The sequence below is a fragment of the Leptodactylus fuscus genome, unplaced genomic scaffold (genome assembly GCF_031893055.1).
Source record: "Leptodactylus fuscus isolate aLepFus1 unplaced genomic scaffold, aLepFus1.hap2 HAP2_SCAFFOLD_182, whole genome shotgun sequence".
Taxonomy (NCBI): Eukaryota; Metazoa; Chordata; class Amphibia; order Anura; family Leptodactylidae; genus Leptodactylus; species Leptodactylus fuscus.
In genome coordinates, this window is record NW_027440205.1 from 68,937 (window position 1) to 91,044 (window position 22,108).

At 51.9% G+C, this 22,108-nt stretch overlaps 1 protein-coding gene across 1 annotated transcript in view; it reads left to right on the top strand.

The window, feature by feature from the left end:
- Positions 1-21,555, top strand: part of LOC142187304 (cell adhesion molecule CEACAM16-like) — a 48,096-nt gene extending 26,541 nt beyond the window's left edge. Inside the window, exons 4-5 of the mRNA XM_075261527.1 lie at positions 1,467-1,558; positions 20,936-21,555. Coding sequence (XP_075117628.1) covers positions 1,467-1,543 — 77 coding nt within the window. The 3' untranslated portion in view covers positions 1,544-1,558; positions 20,936-21,555. The remainder of the gene's footprint in view (positions 1-1,466; positions 1,559-20,935) is intronic.
- The last annotated feature ends 553 nt before the right edge of the window (positions 21,556-22,108 follow it).

A 22,108-nucleotide genomic window follows, 5' to 3' on the forward strand; every position in this document is an offset into this window, starting at 1 on the left:
ATACTGTACAGACTGAGCCCATTACACCGAGCGACGGCATACTGTACAGACTGAACCCATTACACCGAGTGACGGCATACTGTACAGACTGATCCCATTACACCGAGCGACGGCATACTGTACAGACTGAGTCCATTACACCGAGCGACGGCATACTGTACAGACTGAGCCCGTTACACCGAGTGACGGCATACTGTACAGACTGAGCCCATTACACCGAGTGACGGCATACTGTACAGACTGAACCATTACACCGAGTGACGGCATACTGTACAGACTGAGCCCGTTACACCGAGTGACGGCATACTGTACAGACTGAGCCCATTACGCCGAGTGACGGCATACTGTACAGACTGAGCCCATTACACCGAGTGACGGCATACTGTACAGACTGAGCCCATTACACCGAGTGACGGCATACTGTACAGACTGAGCCCATTACACCGAGCGACGGCATACTGTACAGACTGAGCCCATTACACCGAGCGACGGCATACTGTAGAGACTGAACCCGTTACACCGAGTGACGGCATACTGTACAGACTGAGCCCATTACACCGAGTGACGGCATACTGTACAGACTGAGCCCATTACACCGAGTGACGGCATACTGTACAGACTGAGCCCATTACACCGAGTGATGGCATACTGTACAGACTGAGCCCGTTACACCGAGTGACGGCATACTGTACAGACTGAACCCATTACACCGAGTGATGGCATACTGTACAGTCTGAGCCCATTACACCGAGTGACGGCATACTGTACAGACTGAGCCCATTACACTGAGTGACGGCATACTGTACAGACTGAACCATTACACCGAGTGACGGCATACTGTACAGACTGAGCCCATTACACCGAGTGACGGCATACTGTACAGTCTGAGCCCATTACACCGAGTGACGGCATACTGTACAGACTGAGCCCATTACACCGAGTGATGGCATACTGTACAGTCTGAGCCCATTACACCGAGTGACGGCATACTGTACAGACTGAGCCCATTACACCGAGTGACGGCATACTGTACAGACTGAACCATTACACCGAGTGACGGCATACTGTACAGACTGAGCCCATTACACCGGAGAGAAGAATTAAGTTATCAGCTGCTAAAATGTCTATACAGTTTTTTGGGACACCCTGTAGTTACATGAGAGGAGGAATCTGCAGAACTGATCATATGCTAATTAGTTCGCTGTCACATTTCTGTATGACATCGCTGAGATGATTGTGTATAACATGATTGGTCTCACATTCCCAGCTGTAGTGATGGGGAGATCTGGAGCCTGAAAGTCACAAGGTCAGGACATTGTTCCCCTTATACCCAGTCATATACTCATTCAATGCTCCCAGTTCGGTGGTATTATATGTGCACAGTATGACGGTATTCAGCACTTACTATGTATGTAATAAACATCAGCAGGAGAGATTTACATCCGATGTTCTTTGTCTCCCGCCAGGTGTTGGGTTTCTGGTTCTCTCTCCATTTACAGTTTTGTCGGGGTTACTGCTGTTCTCTGCTGCCAACTATCTATGATACTGTGAAGGAAAGGTAAGAAGTTCTGTCATAGGGCCACGGGGATTCTTATAGGGCCACGGGGATTGTTATAGGGCCACAAGGGTGTTCTGTCATAGGGCCACGGGGATGCTCTGTTAGGGAGAGTTCACACGGAGTAACGTGCCGCGTATACGTCGTGTGAGAGTTTGCGGGCCGTATACGCTCCCATTGATTTCAGTGGGAGCCGGGATCGTATATGCGGCGCTATTTTGCGGCAAAATCACGGCCACAAAATAAAATGGCGTTTACAATCCCGGCTCCCATTGAAATCAGTGACAGCGTATACGGCCCGCAAACTCTCACACGGCGTATACGCGCCACATCACGCAGCACGTTACTCCGTGTGAACTCCCCCTTACAGGGCCACGGGGATGTTCTGTCATTGGGTCATGGGGATGTTCTACTTCCTAATTTTCCCCTTGCAGAGCCCTCACATAGTGGACACGGCTTACACACCCCTTCATTGCTGCGAGGATCCACCGGAGATTCTCTGCTCAGCTCCTTGGTTTATATAGACATTCTGCCACATGTGTGCGGGTCAGTCAGTGCCGGAACGGTGCGGCTTCATCTGCTCGAATCACCGCTGCACAGCCACCGATCACCGGCACCACTCATATGGCGGCCAGAAGTCAGCAAGAGTGGGGACCGCAACGGAGAATCTCTGCTGCATCCCCGGCCCATGGGAGAGCGGAGTACCTAGAGCGAAGGCCACTGTAGGGTTAATTCTAGGTCCTCGATCACCCCTATAAGGTCTGCAAGCAAAAAATCAACCAAAACGGCTGTGGCCCCTGCACACAGTATTATCCCCCATAGTGGTCCCTGCACACAGTATTATCCCCCATAGTGGCCCCTGCACACAGTATTATGTCCCATAGTGGCCCCTGCACACAGTATTATGTCCCATAGTGGCCCCTGCACACAGTATTATGTCCCATAGTGTCCCCTGCACACAGTATTATGTCCCATAGTGGCCCCTGCACACAGTATTATGTCCCATAGTGGCCCCTGCACACAGTATTATGTCCCATAGTGACCCCCGCACACAGTATTATGTCCCATAGTGGCCCCTGCACACAGTATTATCCCCCATAGTGGCCCCTGCACACAGTATTATGTCCCATAGTGGCCCCTGCACACAGTATTATCCCCCATAGTGGCCCCTGCACACAGTATTATCCCCCATAGTGGCCCCTGCACACAGTATTATCCCCCATAGTGGCCCCTGCACACAGTATTATACCCCATAGTGGCCCCTGCACACAGTATTATCCCCCATAGTGGCCCCTGCACACAGTATTATACCCCATAGTGGCCCCTGCACACAGTATTATGTCCCATAGTGGCCCCTGCACACAGTATTATGTCCCATAGTGGCCCCTGCACACAGTATTATGTCCCATAGTGGCCCCTGCACACAGTATTATGTCCCATAGTGGCCCCTGCACACAGTATTATGTCCCATAGTGGCCCCTGCACACAGTATTATGTCCCATAGTGGCCCCTGCACACAGTATTATCCCCCATAGTGGCCCCTGCACACAGTAATATACCCCATAGTGGCCCCTGCACACAGTATTATGTCCCATAGTGACCCCTGCACACAGTATTATGTCCCATAGTGGCCCCTGCACACAGTATTATGTCCCATAGTGGCCCCTGCACACAGTATTATCCCCCATAGTGGCCCCTGCACACAGTAATATACCCCATAGTGGCCCCTGCACACAGTATTATGTCCCATAGTGACCCCTGCACACAGTATTATGTCCCATAGTGGCCCCTGCACACAGTATTATCCCCCATAGTGGCCCCTGCACACAATATTATGTCCCATAGTGGCCCCTGCACACAGTATTATGTCCCATAGTGACCCCTGCACACAGTATTATCCCCCATAGTGGCCCCTGCACACAGTATTATGTCCCATAGTGGCCCCTGCACACAGTATTATGTCCCATAGTGGCCCCTGCACACAGTATTATGTCCCATAGTGGCCCCTGCACACAGTATTATGTCCCATAGTGGCCCCTGCACACAGTATTATGTCCCATAGTGGCCCCTGCACACAGTATTATGTCCCATAGTGGCCCCTGCACACAGTATTATGTCCCATAGTGGCCCCTGCACACAGTATTATGTCCCATAGTGGCCCCTGCACACAGTATTATGTCCCATAGTGGCCCCTGCACACAGTATTATCCCCCATAGTGGCCCCTGCACACAGTATTATCCCCCATAGTGGCCCCTGCACACAGTATTATGTCCCATAGTGTCCCCTGCACACAGTATTACGCTCCATAGTGGCCCCTGCACACAGTATTATACCCCATAGTGGCCCCTGCACACAGTATTATGTCCCATAGTGGCCCCTGCACACAGTATTATGTCCCATAGTGGCCCCTGCACACAGTATTATACCCCATAGTGGCCCCTGCACACAGCATTATGTTCCATAGTGGCCCCTGCACACAGTATTATGTCCCATAGTGGCCCCTGCACACAGTATTACGCTCCATAGTGGCCCCTGCACACAGTATTATACCCAATAGTGGCCACTGCACACAGTATTATGTCCCATAGTGACCCCTGCACACAGTATTACGCTCCATAGTGGCCCCTGCACACAGTATTATGTCCCATAGTGGCCCCTGCACACAGTATTATGTCCCATAGTGGCCCCTGCACACAGTATTATCCCCCATAGTGGCCCCTGCACACAGTATTATGTCCCATAGTGGCCCCTGCACACAGCATTATGTCCCATAGTGGCCCCTGCACACAGTATTATGTCCCATAGTGGCCCCTGCACACAGTATTATCCCCCATAGTGGCCCCTGCACACAGTATTACGCTCCATAGTGGCCCCTGCACACAGTATTACGTCCCATAGTGGCCCCTGCACACAGTATTATGTCCCATAGTGGCCCCTGCACACAGTATTATACCCCATAGTGGCCCCTGCACACAGTATTATACCCCATAGTGGCCCCTGCACACAGTATTATACCCCATAGTGGCCCCTGCACACAGTATTATACCCCATAGTGGCCCCTGCACACAGTATTATGTCCCATAGTGGCCCCTGCACACAGTATTTTGTCCCATAGTGGCCCCTGCACACAGTATTATGTCCCATAGTGGCCCCTGCTCACAGTATTATGTCCCATAGTGGCCCCTGCACACAGTATTTTGTCCCATAGTGGCCCCTGCACACAGTATTATGTCCCATAGTGACCCCTGCACACAGTATTATGTCCCATAGTGGCCCCTGCACACAGTATTATGTCCCATAGTGGCCCCTGCACACAGTATTATGTCCCATAGTGACCCCTGCACACAGTATTATGTCCCATAGTGGCCCCTGCACACAGTATTATGTCCCATAGTGGCCCCTGCACACAGTATTATCCCCCATAGTGGCTCCTGCACACAGTATTATGTCCCATAGTGGCCCCTGCACACAGTATTATGTCCCATAGTGACCCCTGCACACAGTATTATGTCCCATAGTGGCCCCTGCACACAGTATTATGTCCCATAGTGACCCCTGCACACAGTATTATGTCCCATAGTGGCCCCTGCACACAGTATTATGTCCCATAGTGGCCCCTGCACACAGTATTATGTCCCATAGTGACCCCTGCACACAGTATTATGTCCCATAGTGGCCCCTGCACACAGTATTATGTCCCATAGTGGCCCCTGCACACAGTATTATACCCCATAGTGGACCCTGCACACAGTATTATGTCCCATAGTGGCCCCTGCATACAGTATTATGTCCCATAGTGGCCCCTGCACACAGTATTATCCCCCATAGTGGTCCCTGCACACAGTATTATGTCCCATAGTGGCCCCTGCACACAGTATTATGTCCCATAGTGGCCCCTGCACACAGTATTATGTCCCATAGTGGCCTCTGCACACAGTATTATGTCCCATAGTGACCCCTGCACACAGTATTATCCCCCATAGTGGCCCCTGCACACAGTATTATGTCCCATAGTGGCCCCTGCACACAGTATTATGTCCCATAGTGGCCCCTGCACACAGTATTATCCTCCATAGTGACCCCTGCACACAGTATTATCCCCCATAGTGGCCCCTGCACACAGTATTATGTCCCATAGTGGCCCCTGCACACAGTATTATCCTCCATAGTGGCCCCTGCACACAGTATTATGTCCCATAGTGGCCCCTGCACACAGTATTATACCCCATAGTGGCCCCTGCACACAGTATTATACCCCATAGTGGCCCCTGCACACAGTATTATCCCCCATAGTGGCCCCTGCACACAGTATTATGTCCCATAGTGACCCCTGCACACAGTATTATCCTCCATAGTGGCCCCTGCACACAGTATTATGTCCCATAGTGGCCCCTGCACACAGTATTATGTCCCATAGTGGCCCCTGCACACAGTATTATGTCCCATAGTGACCCCTGCACACAGTATTATGTCCCATAGTGGCCCCTGCACACAGTATTATCCCCCATAGTGGCCCCTGCACACAGTATTATGTCCCATAGTGGCCCCTGCACACAGTATTATCCCCCATAGTGGCCCCTGCACACAGTATTATGTCCCATAGTGGCCCCTGCACACAGTATTATCCCCCATAGTGGCCCCTGCACACAGTATTATGTCCCATAGTGGCCCCTGCACACAGTATTATGTCCCATAGTGGCCCCTGCACACAGTATTATCCCCCATAGTGGCCCCTGCACACAGTATTACGCTCCATAGTGGCCCCTGCACACAGTATTATACCCCATAGTGGCCCCTGCACACAGTATTATACCCCATAGTGGCCCCTGCACACAGTATTATACCCCATAGTGGCCCCTGCACACAGTATTATGTCCCATAGTGACCCCTGCACACAGTATTATCCCCCATAGTGGCCCCTGCACACAGTATTATGTCCCATAGTGGCCCCTGCACACAGTATTATGTCCCATAGTGGCCCCTGCACACAGTATTATGTCCCATAGTGGCCCCTGCACACAGTATTATGTCCCATAGTGGCCCCTGCACACAGTATTATGTCCCATAGTGGCCCCTGCACACAGTATTATGTCCCATAGTGGCCCCTGCACACAGTATTATGTCCCATAGTGGCCCCTGCACACAGTATTATGTCCCATAGTGGCCCCTGCACACAGTATTATGTCCCACAGTGACCCCTGCACACAGTATTATCCCCCATAGTGGCCCCTGCACACAGTATTATCCCCCATAGTGGCCCCTGCACACAGTATTATGTCCCATAGTGGCCCCTGCACACAGTATTATGTCCCATAGTGACCCCTGCACACAGTATTATGTCCCATAGTGGCCCCTGCACACAGTATTATGTCCCATAGTGTCCCCTGCACACAGTATTACGCTCCATAGTGGCCCCTGCACACAGTATTATACCCCATAGTGGCCCCTGCACACAGTATTATACCCCATAGTGGCCCCTGCACACAGTATTATGTCCCATAGTGGCCCCTGCACACAGTATTATGTCCTATAGTGGCCCCTACACACAGCATTATGTCCCATAGTGGCCCCTGCACACAGTATTATCCCCCATAGTGGCCCCTGCACACAGTATTATACCCCATAGTGGCCCCTGCACACAGTATTATACCCCATAGTGGCCCCTGCACACAGTATTATGTCCCATAGTGGCCACTGCACACAGTATTATGTCCCATAGTGGCCCCTGCACACAGTATTATGTCCCATAGTGGCCCCTGCACACAGTATTATCCCCCATAGTGACCCCTGCACACAGTATTATGTCCCATAGTGGCCCCTGCACACAGTATTATCCCCCATAGTGGCCCCTGCACACAGTATTACGTCCCATAGTGGCCCCTGCACACAGTATTACGCTCCATAGTGGCCCCTGCACACAGTATTACGCTCCATAGTGGCCCCTGCACACAGTATTATCCCCCATAGTGGCCCCTGCACACAGTATTATGTCCCATAGTGACCCCTGCACACAGTATTATGTCCCATAGTGACCCCTGCACACAGTATTACGCTCCATAGCGGCCCCTGCACACAGTATTATGTCCCATAGTGGCCCCTGCACACAGTATTATGTCCCATAGTGGCCCCTGCACACAGTATTATTCCCCATAGTGGCCCCTGCACACAGTATTATGTCCCATAGTGGCCCCTGCACACAGTATTATCCCCCATAGTGGCCCCTGCACACAGTATTATGTCCCATAGTGGCCCCTGCACACAGTATTATGTCCCATAGTGGCCCCTGCACACAGCATTATGTCCCATAGTGGCCCCTGCACACAGTATTATGTCCCATAGTGGCCCCTGCACACAGTATTATGTCCCATAGTGTCCCCTGCACACAGTATTATGTCCCATAGTGGCCCCTGCACACAGTATTATCCCCCATAGTGGCCCCTGCACACAGTATTATGTCCCATAGTGGCCCCTGCACACAGTATTATGTCCCATAGTGGCCCCTGCACACAGTATTATCCTCCATAGTGGCCCCTGCACACAGTATTATGTCCCATAGTGGCCCCTGCACACAGTATTATGTCCCATAGTGGCCCCTGCACACAGTATTATACCCAATAGTGTCCACTGCACACAGTATTATGTCCCATAGTGACCCCTGCACACAGTATTATACCCCATAGTGGCCCCTGCACACAGTATTATGTCCCATAGTGACCCCTGCACACAGTATTATGTCCCATAGTGGCCCCTGCACACAGTATTATGTCCCATAGTGGACCCTGCACACAGTATTATGTCCCATAGTGGCCCCTGCACACAGTATAATGTCCCATAGTGGTCCCTGCACACAGTATTATGTCCCATAGTGGCCCCTGCACACAGTATTACGCTCCATAGTGGCCCCTGCACACAGTATTATGTCCCATAGTGGCCCCTGCACACAGTATTATGTCCCATAGTGGCCCCTGCACACAGTATTATGTCCCATAGTGACCCCTGCACACAGTATTATGTCCCATAGTGGCCCCTGCACACAGTATTATGTCCCATAGTGGCCCCTGCACACAGTATTCTACCCCATAGTGGCCCCTGCACACAGTATTATGTCCCATAGTGGCCCCTGCACACAGTATTATCCCCCATAGTGGCCCCTGCACACAGTATTATCCCCCATAATGGCCTCTGCACACAGTATTGTCCCATAGTGGCCCCTGCACACAGTATTATGTCCCATAGTGGCCCCTGCACACAGTATTATGTCCCATAGTGGCCCCTGCACACAGTATTATGTCCCATAGTGGCCCCTGCACACAGTATTATCCCCCATAGTGGCCCCTGCACACAGTATTATGTCCCATAGTGTCCCCTGCACACAGTATTTTGTCCATAGTGGCCCCTGCACACAGTATTATGTCCCATAGTGGCCCCTGCACACAGTATTATCCCCCATAGTGGCCCCTGCACACAGTATTATGTCCCATAGTGGCCCCTGCACACAGTATTATGTCCCATAGTGGCCCCTGCACACAGTATTATGTCCCACAGTGGCCCCTGCACACAGTATTATGTCCCATAGTGGCCCCTGCACACAGTATTATGTCCCATAGTGGCCCCTGCACACAGTATTATGTCCCATAGTGGCCCCTGCACACAGTATTATGTCCCATAGTGACCCCTGCACACAGTATTATACCCCATAGTGGCCCCTGCACACAGTATTATCCCCCATAGTGGCCCCTGCACACAGTATTATGTCCCATAGTGGCCCCCGCACACAGTATTATGTCCCATAGTGACCCCTGCACACAGTATTATCCCCCATAGTGGCCCCTGCACACAGTATTATCTCCCATAGTGGCCCCTGCACACAGTATTATGTCCCATAGTGGTCCCTGCACACAGTATTATGTCCCATAGTGGCCCCTGCACACAGTATTATGTCCCATAGTGGCCCCTGCACACAGTATTATGTCCCATAGTGGCCCCTGCACACAGTATTATGTCCCATAGTGGCCCCTGCACACAGTATTATCCCCCATAGTGGCCCCTGCACACAGTATTATGTCCCATAGTGGCCCCTGCACACAGTATAATGTCCCATAGTGGCCCCTGCACACAGTATTATGACCCATAGTGGCCCCTGCACACAGTATTATCCCCATAGTGGCCCCTGCACACAGTATTATGTCCCATAGTGGCCCTGCACACAGTATAATGTCCCATAGTGGCCCCTGCACACAGTATTATGTCCCATAGTGGTCCCTGCACACAGTATTATCCCCCATAGTGGCCCCTGCACACAGTATTATGTCCCATAGTGGCCCCTGCACACAGTATTATGTCCCATAGTGGCCCCTGCACACAGTATTATGTCCCATAGTGGCCCCTGCACACAGTATTATGTCCCATAGTGGCCCCTGCACACAGTATTATGTCCCATAGTGGCCCCTGCACACAGTATTATGTCCCATAGTGGCCCCTGCACACAGTATTATGTCCCATAGTGGCCCCTGCACACAGTATTATCCCCCATAGTGGCCCCTGCACACAGTATTATGTCCCATAGCGGCCCCTGCACACAGTATTATGTCCCATAGCGGCCCCTGCACACAGTATTATGTCCCATAGTGGCCCCTGCACACAGTATTATGTCCCATAGTGGTCCCTGCACACAGTATTATGTCCCATAGTGGCCCCTGCACACAGTATTATGTCCCATAGTGGCCCCTGCACACAGTATTATGTCCCATAGTGGCCCCTGCACACAGTATTATGTCCCATAGTGGCCCCTGCACACAGTATTATCCCCCATAGTGGCCCCTGCACACAGTATTATGTCCCATAGTGGCCCCTGCACACAGTATTATCCTCCATAGTGGTCCCTGCACACAGTATTATGTCCCATAGTGGCCCCTGCACACAGTATTATGTCCCATAGTGACCCCTGCACACAGTATTATGTCCCATAGTGGCCCCTGCACACAGTATTATCCCCCATAGTGACCCCTGCACACAGTATTATGTCCCATAGTGGCCCCTGCACACAGTATTATGTCCCATAGTGGCCCCTGCACACAGTATTATGTCCCATAGTGGCCCCTGCACACAGTATTATGTCCCATAGTGACCCCTGCACACAGTATTATCCCCCATAGTGGCCCCTGCACACAGTATTATCCCCCATAGTGGCCCCTGCACACAGTATTATACCCCATAGTGGCCCCTGTACACAGTATTATGTCCCATAGTGGTCCCTGCACACAGTATTATGTCCCATAGTGGTCCCTGCACACAGTATTATGTCCCATAGTGGTCCCTGCACACAGTATTATGTCCCATAGTGGCCCCTGCACACAGTATTATCCCCCATAATGGCCTCTGCACACAGTATTATCCCCCATAGTGGCCCCTGCACACAGTATTATCCCCCATAGTGGCCCCTGCACACAGTATTATGTCCCATAGTGGCCCCTGCACACAGTATTATGTCCCATAGTGGCCCCTGCACACAGTATTATGTCCCATAGTGGCCCCTGCACACAGTATTATGTCCCATAGTGGCCCCTGCACACAGTATTATGTCCCATAGTGGCCCCTGCACACAGTATTATGTCCCATAGTGGCCCCTGCACACAGTATTATGTCCCATAGTGGCCCCTGCACACAGTATTATCCCCCATAGTGGCCCCTGCACACAGTATTATCCCCCATAGTGGCCCCTGCACACAGTATTATGTCCCATAGTGGCCCCTGCACACAGTATTATGTCCCATAGTGACCCCTGCACACAGTATTATCCCCCATAGTGGCCCCTGCACACAGTATTATCCCCCATAGTGGCCCCTGCACACAGTATTATGTCCCATAGTGGCCCCTGCACACAGTATTATGTCCCATAGTGGCCCCTGCACACAGTATTATGTCCCATAGTGGCCCCTGCACACAGTATTATGTCCCATAGTGGCCCCTGCACACAGTATTATGTCCCATAGTGGCCCCTGCACACAGTATTATGTCCCATAGTGGCCCCTGCACACAGTATTATGTCCCATAGTGGCCCCTGCACACAGTATTATGTCCCATAGTGACCCCTGCACACAGTATTATACCCCATAGTGGCCCCTGCACACAGTATTATCCCCCATAGTGGCCCCTGCACACAGTATTATGTCCCATAGTGGCCCCCGCACACAGTATTATGTCCCATAGTGACCCCTGCACACAGTATTATCCCCCATAGTGGCCCCTGCACACAGTATTATCTCCCATAGTGGCCCCTGCACACAGTATTATGTCCCATAGTGGTCCCTGCACACAGTATTATGTCCCATAGTGGCCCCTGCACACAGTATTATGTCCCATAGTGGCCCCTGCACACAGTATTATGTCCCATAGTGGCCCCTGCACACAGTATTATGTCCCATAGTGGCCCCTGCACACAGTATTATCCCCCATAGTGGCCCCTGCACACAGTATTATGTCCCATAGTGGCCCCTGCACACAGTATTATCCCCATAGTGGCCCCTGCACACAGTATTATGCCCCATAGTGGCCCCTGCACACAGTATTATGTCCCATAGTGACCCCTGCACACAGTATTATGTCCCATAGTGGCCCCTGCACACAGTATTATCCCCCATAGTGGCCCCTGCACACAGTATTATGTCCCATAGTGGCCCCTGCACACAGTATTATCCCCCATAGTGACCCCTGCACACAGTATTATGTCCCATAGTGGCCCCTGCACACAGTATTATGTCCCATAGTGGCCCCTGCACACAGTATTATGTCCCATAGTGGCCCCTGCACACAGTATTATCCCCCATAGTGGCCCCTGCACACAGTATTATCCCCCATAGTGGCCCCTGCACACAGTATTATCCCCCATAGTGGCCCCTGCACACAGTATTATGTCCCATAGTGGCCCCTGCACACAGTATTATGTCCCATAGTGACCCCTGCACACAGTATTATCCCCCATAGTGGCCCCTGCACACAGTATTATCCCCCATAGTGGCCCCTGCACACAGTATTATGTCCCATAGTGGCCCCTGCACACAGTATTATGTCCCATAGTGGCCCCTGCACACAGTATTATGTCCCATAGTGGCCCCTGCACACAGTATTATGTCCCATAGTGGCCCCTGCACACAGTATTATGTCCCATAGTGGCCCCTGCACACAGTATTATGTCCCATAGTGGCCCCTGCACACAGTATTATGTCCCATAGTGGCCCCTGCACACAGTATTATGTCCCATAGTGGCCCCTGCACACAGTATTATGTCCCATAGTGGCCCCTGCACACAGTATTATGTCCCATAGTGCCCCTGCACACAGTATTATGTCCCATAGTGGCCCCTGCACACAGTATTATGTCCCATAGTGGCCCCTGCACACAGTATTATGTCCCATAGTGGCCCCTGCACACAGTATTATCCCCCATAGCGGCCCCTGCACACAGTATTATGTCCCATAGTGGCCCCTGCACACAGTATTATGTCCCATAGTGACCCCTGCACACAGTATTATCCCCCATAGTGGCCCCTGCACACAGTATTATCCCCCATAGTGGCCCCTGCACACAGTATTATACCCCATAGTGGCCCCTGTACACAGTATTATGTCCCATAGTGGTCCCTGCACACAGTATTATGTCCCATAGTGGCCCCTGCACACAGTATTAAGTCCCATAGTGGCCCCTGCACACAGTATTATGTCCCATAGTGGCCCCTGCACACAGTATTATCCCCCATAATGGCCTCTGCACACAGTATTGTCCCATAGTGGCCCCTGCACACAGTATTATGTCCCATAGTGGCCCCTGCACACAGTATTATGTCCCATAGTGGCCCCTGCACACAGTATTATGTCCCATAGTGGCCCCTGCACACAGTATTATGTCCCATAGTGGCCCCTGCACACAGTATTATGTCCCATAGTGGCCCCTGCACACAGTATTATGTCCCATAGTGGCCCCTGCACACAGTATTATGTCCCATAGTGGCCCCTGCACACAGTATTATGTCCCATAGTGACCCCTGCACACAGTATTATCCCCCATAGTGGCCCCTGCACACAGTATTATCCCCCATAGTGGCCCCTGCACACAGTATTATGTCCCATAGTGGCCCCTGCACACAGTATTATGTCCCATAGTGGCCCCTGCACACAGTATTATGTCCCATAGTGGCCCCTGCACACAGTATTATGTCCCATAGTGGCCCCTGCACACAGTATTATGTCCCATAGTGGCCCCTGCACACAGTATTATGTCCCATAGTGGCCCCTGCACACAGTATTATGTCCCATAGTGGCCCCTGCACACAGTATTATCCCCCATAGTGGCCCCTGCACACAGTATTATCCCCCATAGTGGCCCCTGCACACAGTATTATGTCCCATAGTGGCCCCTGCACACAGTATTATGTCCCATAGTGGCCCCTGCACACAGTATTATCCCCCATAGTGACCCCTGCACACAGTATTATCCCCCATAGTGGCCCCTGCACACAGTATTATCCCCCATAGTGGCCCCTGCACACAGTATTATGTCCCATAGTGGCCCCTGCACACAGTATTATGTCCCATAGTGGCCCCTGCACACAGTATTATGTCCCATAGTGGCCCCTGCACACAGTATTATGTCCCATAGTGGCCCCTGCACACAGTATTATGTCCCATAGTGGCCCCTGCACACAGTATTATGTCCCATAGTGGCCCCTGCACACAGTATTATGTCCCATAGTGGCCCCTGCACACAGTATTATGTCCCATAGTGGCCCCTGCACACAGTATTATGTCCCATAGTGGCCCCTGCACACAGTATTATGTCCCATAGTGGCCCCTGCACACAGTATTATGTCCCATAGTGGCCCCTGCACACAGTATTATGTCCCATAGTGGCCCCTGCACACAGTATTATGTCCCATAGTGGCCCCTGCACACAGTATTATGTCCTATAGTGGCCCCTACACACAGCATTATGTCCCATAGTGGCCCCTGCACACAGTATTATCCCCCATAGTGGCCCCTGCACACAGTATTATACCCCATAGTGGCCCCTGCACACAGTATTATACCCAATAGTGTCCACTGCACACAGTATTATCTCCCATAGTGGCCCCTGCACACAGTATTATGTCCCATAGTGGCCCCTGCACACAGTATTATCCTCCATAGTGGCCCCTGCACACAGTATTATGTCCCATAGTGGCCCCTGCACACAGTATTATCCCCCATAGTGGCCCCTGCACACAGTATTATCCCCCATAGTGGCCCCTGCACACAGTATTATCTCCCATAGTGGCCCCTGCACACAGTATTATGTCCCATAGTGGCCCCTGCACACAGTATTATGTCCCATAGTGGCCCCTGCACACAGTATTATGTCCCATAGTGGCCCCTGCACACAGTATTATACCCCATAGTGGTCCCTGCACACAGTATTATGTCCCATAGTGGCCCCTGCACACAGTATTATGTCCCATAGTGGCCCCTGCACACAGTATTATGTCCCATAGTGGCCCCTGCACACAGTATTATGTCCCATAGTGGCCCCTGCACACAGTATTATCCCCCATAGTGGCCCCTGCACACAGTATTATGTCCCATAGTGGTCCCTGCACACAGTATTATGTCCCATAGTGGCCCCTGCACACAGTATTATGTCCCATAGTGGCCCCTGCACACAGTATTATGTCCCATAGTGGCCCCTGCACACAGTATTATACCCCATAGTGGTCCCTGCACACAGTATTATGTCCCATAGTGGCCCCTGCACACAGTATTATCCCCCATAGTGGCCCCTGCACACAGTATTATGTCCCATAGTGGCCCCTGCACACAGTATTATGTCCCATAGTGGCCACTGCACACAGTATTATCCCCCATAGTGGCCCCTGCACACAGTATTATGTCCCATAGTGGCCCCTGCACACAGTATTATGTCCCATAGTGGCCCCTGCACACAGTATTATACCCCATAGTGGTCCCTGCACACAGTATTATGTCCCATAGTGGCCCCTGCACACAGTATTATACCCCATAGTGGCCCCTGCACACAGTATTATGTCCCATAGTGGCCCCTGCACACAGTATTATGTCCCATAGTGGCCCCTGCACACAGTATTATGTCCCATAGTGGCCCCTGCACACAGTATTATCCTCCATAGTGGCCCCTGCACACAGTATTATGTCCCATAGTGGCCCCTGCACACAGTATTATGTCCCATAGTGGCCCCTGCACACAGTATTATGTCCCATAGTGACCCCTGCACACAGTATTATGTCCCATAGTGGCCCCTGCACACAGTATTATCCTCCATAGTGGCCCCTGCACACAGTATTATGTCCCATAGTGGCCCCTGCACACAGTATTATGTCCCATAGTGGCCCCTGCACACAGTATTATACCCCATAGTGGTCCCTGCACACAGTATTATGTCCCATAGTGGCCCCTGCACACAGTATTATGTCCCATAGTGACCCCTGCACACAGTATTATCCCCCATAGTGGTCCCTGCACACAGTATTATGTCCCATAGTGACCCCTGCACACAGTATTATGTCCCATAGTGGCCCCTGCACACAGTATTATGTCCCATAGTGACCCCTGCACACAGTATTATGTCCCATAGTGACCCCTGCACACAGTATTATACCCCATAGTGACCCCTGCACACAGTATTATCCCCCATAGTGGCCCCTGCACACAGTATTATGTCCCATAGTGACCCCTGCACACAGTATTATACCCCATAGTGACCCCTGCACACAGTATTATCCCCCATAGTGGCCCCTGCACACAGTATTATGTCCCATAGTGGCCCCTGCACACAGTATTATGTCCCATAGTGGCCCCTGCACACAGTATTATGTCCCATAGTGGCCCCTGCACACAGTATTATGTCCCATAGTGACCCCTGCACACAGTATTATGTCCCATAGTGACCCCTGCACACAGTATTATGTCCCATAGTGGCCCCTGCACACAGTATTATGTCCCATAGTGGCCCCTGCACACAGTATTATCCCCCATAGTGGCCCCTGCACACAGTATTATGTCCCATAGTGGTCCCTGCACACAGTATTATCCCCCATAGTGGCCCCTGCACACAGTATTATGTCCCATAGTGGCCCCTGCACACAGTATTATCCCCCATAGTGGCCCCTGCACACAGTATACTGCCCCATAGTGGCCCCTGCACACAGTATTATGTCCCATAGTGGCCCCTGCACACAGTATTATGCCCCATAGTGGCCCCTGCACACAGTATTATCCCCCATAGTGGCCCCTGCACACAGTATTATGTCCCATAGTGGCCCCTGCACACAGTATTATGTCCCATAGTGGCCCCTGCACACAGTATTATCCCCCATAGTTGCCCCTGCACACAGTATTATCCCCCATAGTGGCCCCTGCACACAGTATACTGCCCCATAGTGACCCCTGCACACAGTATTATCCCCCATAGTGACCCCTGCACACAGTATTATCCCCCATAGTGGCCCCTGCACACAGTATTATGTCCCATAGTGGCCCCTGCACACAGTATACTGCCCCATAGTGACCCCTGCACACAGTATTATCCCCCATAGTGACCCCTGCACACAGTATTATCCCCCATAGTGGCCCCTGCACACAGTATTATGTCCCATAGTGGCCCCTGCACACAGTATTATGTCCCATAGTGGCCCCTGCACACAGTATTATCCCCCATAGTGACCCCTGCACACAGTATTATGCCCCATAGTGGCCCCTGCACACAGTATTATCCCCCATAGTGGCCCCTGCACACAGTATTATGTCCCATAGTGGCCCCTGCACACAGTATTATGTCCCATAGTGGCCCCTGCACACAGTATTATGTCCCATAGTGGTCCCTGCACACAGTATTATGTCCCATAGTGGCCCCTGCACACAGTATTATCCCCCATAGTGGCCCCTGCACACAGTATTATCCCCCATAGTGGCCCCTGCACACAGTATTATCCCCCATAGTGGCCCCTGCACACAGTATTATACCCCATAGTGGCCCCTGCACACAGTATTATCCCCCATAGTGACCCCTGCACACAGTATTATGTCCCATAGTGGCCCCTGCACACAGTATTATGTTCCATAGTGACCCCTGCACACAGTATTATGCCCCATAGTGGCCCCTGCACACAGTATTATGTCCCATAGTGGCCCCTGCACACAGTATTATGTCCCATAGTGGCCCCTGTGCCGATCTGTCCGTATCTTCATCGTGATTGTCCTCAGGGTCATGAGGGGACGGCACATGAACTAATCCAAAAAAGATATCACCCCAAAGGTTAGAATATGGCCCAACCGGGAGATACTCCAAATGTACGACTTCATAGTGACTCCACATGCAACGTATGAGCGTGACCTGGGGCCAGGAAAAGGGGCAAATGGGCTTCTGAAATTTGAGGGGTAAATACAATGAGAATCTGCCCCATTAGCTACAACTGCCCCTAGGGGGGCGCTTAGTACAGAGACTTTATCGCAGATGCCATGTATTACGCCCCCTAGTGTACGCCCCCACAGCAGTCACCAGGAGGTATTATTAGTGCGCCCCCTAGTGGTGGGGTCAGGATTAGCTCTTAGATGGACTGATACATGTATATTCCCAGCCCGCACACTAGGGGCAGTGTAATCCACTATATAGCACAGTATAGTATATAGCAGCGGTTCTCAACCTGTTGGTCGCGACCCCAGCGGGGGTCGAACGACCAAAACACAGGAGTCGCCACATACCTCCCAACCGTCCCGGTCAGTGGGAGGTATGTCCCGGCTTCAACTGATCGGCGCCCGGAGGATGCCGATGAGTTGAAAACACAGGCGATTAAAGCAGGAGCTGACACAGCCAGAGATGGAAGGACATGAAACTGTGGGCAGATGAAGGGGGGGACGGCATGACACTGGGGGCAGAGATGGAGGGACATGAAACTGTGGGCAGATGAAGGGGGGACGGCATGACACTGGGGGCAGAGATGGAGGGACATGAAACTGTGGGCAGATGAAGGGGGGGACGGCATGACACTGGGGGCAGAGATGGAGGGACATGAAACTGTGGGCAGATGAAGGGGGGGGCGGCATGACACTGGGGGCAGAGATGGAGGGACATGAAACTGTGGGCAGATGAAGGGGGGGCGGCATGACACTGGGGCAGAGATGGAGGGACATGAAACTGTGGGCAGATGAAGGGGGGGACGGCATGACACTGGGGGCAGAGATGGAGGGACATGAAACTGTGGGCAGATGAAGGGGGGACGGCATGACACTGGGGGCAGAGATGGAGGGACATGAAACTGTGGGCAGATGAAGGGGGGGACGGCATGACACTGGGGGCAGAGATGGAGGGACATGAAACTGTGGGCAGATGAAGGGGGGACGGCATGACACTGGGGGCAGAGATGGAGGGACATGAAACTGGGCAGATGAAGGGGGGGCGGCATGACACTGGGGGCAGAGATGGAGGGACATGAAACTGTGGGCAGATGAAGGGGGGACGGCATGACACTGAAGGAAGAGATGGGGGGACATGAAACTGGGGGCAGAGATGGAGGGGACATGAATCTGGGGGCAGATGAAGGGGTTATATGAAACTGGGGGAGAGATGGCGGGGGGACATGAAACTGGGGGCAGATGAAGGGGTTATATGAAACTGGGGCAGAGATGGAGGGGGGGACATGAATCTGGGGGCAGATGAAGGGGTTATATGAAACTGGGGACAGAGATGGAGGGGGGACATGAAACTGGGGGCAAAGGAAGGGTGTATATGAAACTGGGGGAGAGATGGAGGGGGGACATGAAACTGGGGGCAAAGGAAGGGTGTATATGAAACTGGGGGAGAGATGGAGGGGGGACATATAATGTACGGGTGACTGTAGGAGGATTATACTGTGTGGGAGCACATGAAAAATGAATGAGAATGGGTGGAGTTAACATAAAAGAGGGCGGAGCTAAATTCACCGCAGCGCGCTGAGCGCACGCATATTTTGTCCCTCTTTCTAATCTTCAAAAGTTGGGAGGTATGCCTAAAGTTATGAGAAAATACATATTTCTGATGGCTTTAGCCACTGAGAAGCCGCGCTACTGTCTGCAGCAGCGCTATTCAGCTGGAACGCACGCCATTATGGCGGCATGTTCCAAACTGACTGGGGTCACCGCAACATGAGGAACTGGATTGCGGGGTCACGGCATTAGAAAGGTTGAGAACCACTGGTATATAGTATATATAGCAGACAGCAGGAGGTATTATTATTATTAGTGGCCCCTAGTGGTGGTTCCATGTATATTCCCAGCCCGCACACTAGGGGCAGTGTCATCCACTATATAGTACAGTATAGTATATATAGCAGACAGCAGGAGGTATTATTATTATTAGTGCGCCCCTAGTGGTGGTTCCATGTATATTCCCAGCCCGCACACTAGGGGCAGTGTCATCCACTATATAGTACAGTATAGTATATAGTATATACAGCAGACAGCAGGAGGTATTATTATTATTAGTGCGCCCCTAGTGGTGGTTCCATGTATATTCCCAGCCCGCACACTAGGGGCAGTGTCATCCACTATATAGTATATAGTATATATAGCAGACAGCAGGAGGATATTAGTGCGCCCCCTAGTGGTGGCTCCATGTATATTCCTAGCCCGCACACTAGGGGCAGTGTCATCCATGTCTGTGTATACACCGCAGGAGGTATTATTAGTGCGCCCCTAGTGGTTGGGTCAGGATTAGCTCTTAGATGGGCTGATACATGTATATTCCCAGCCCGCACACTAGGGCAGTGTAATCCACTATATAGTATATAGTATATATAGCAGACAGCAGGAGGTATTATTATTATTAGTGCGCCCCCTAGTGGTGGTTCCATGTATATTCCTAGCCCGCACACTAGGGGCAGTGTAATCCACTATATAGTACAGTATAGTATATACAGCAGACAGCAGGAGGTATTATTATTATTAGTGCGCCCCTAGTGGTGGCTCCATGTATATTCCCAGCCCGCACACTAGGGGCAGTGTAGTCCACTATATGGTACAGTATAGTATATAGTATATATAGCAGACAGCAGGAGGTATTATTATTATTAGTGCGCCCCTAGTGGTGGTTCCATGTATATTCCCAGCCCGCACACTAGGGGCAGTGTAATCCACATCGGTGTATACACAGCAGACAGCAGGAGGTATTATGAGTGCGCCCCCTAGTGGCGACTGCAGTGTCGTCACTATGTACATGGGCCCCCCGTTACTGTAATATTGGGTGCTCCGCCTCCTCAGACTGATGACATCACAGAAGGGGGTGAAATGTTCTGCCTGGAAATGACTAAAGTGACAGAAATCTTTCGTTTCTCTCTCGGCAGATGTTTGGGGGATTTACGGGATTATCCAGTATGGCCGCCGCCGCTGATCCTCGGAGATTTACTGGATTAAGCTGGAGTCTGAGGTGGAGAATACCTCGAAGGAGGGCAAAAGAAGATACCCTAAACTCAAGCCGGTCGCCCCAGGGTAGATTTGGACCTGCCCTGGGTATTTACCCGGCCACTCCATTAACCTCTTCCTCCCCTCATACCTGATATTTACTGATTTATTTAATACTGACGGCCATTCCAGGCGCCTCGTCCCCCGCCCAGCTTGTGTAACACTACAACCCCCAGCATGCTCTGACCGCCGCCGCCGACCACCACGTAGGACGTAGTACAACTGTCTGCTTGTCCGGTCACGAGGGCGAGGTGACCCTTTAGTATAGGCCGCCATTCGTATGGGCACCAGATCCCGAGGTCAATGATGAAGAAGGATTGGACTGAAGGCTGGGGGCAAGCCCAAGTGTAGACGATCTCTTAAAGGGATGAGATGGGCGCACCGCCCCCTGTCAGTACCCGCCGGCCCACTCTCACCCATTCTGCTTCCGCTTTGCTGTCCCTTGGCCCTGTCTGTACATAGGTGCTGTGCGGCCGCCTACTGACATCACGCCACCGCCGCCGCCTCGTTCCGCATTCTGATGGATTCGGGAATTTAGGAATAATTTGATGATTTCTTCATTATTGTAAAACTAAAAACCTAAAACAAAGAAAAGTCTCTTCATAAATCCGGAAACAAGAGGAGGGGTCGGAGCCGCGCAGGGACGGGGCCAAACAGGAAGGGGCGAGGGGGCCCCAAAACACAAGGTAGTGTAATGTATATAGCACCGATTTATCCTGTGTGTGTATATATCATGGGCAGTGCCGCACCTCCCATGAGGCGACCTTCAGGCGGCGCTATGTCACGGCCCCGGGAGGGCGGCATGTTTGCTTACCTAAGCCAGTCCAGGACAAGCTGTGGATTGGGGAGGCCCTGTGGACGCAGCGCTGCTCCAGCGGCCTCCCAACACACTCAGACAGAGAGCAGGTCCTCTCCGTGCCTGCTCTCTGCCTGCGAACACCGCTAAGCCCCACCCCTCACTTTGCCCCGCCCCCTTCACTCTGCCCCGGCCCCTCTGCTCCACCCCCTACTCCCGGGTGGGGCAGCTTTCTGTCGTTCGCCCCGGGCGGCGAAAG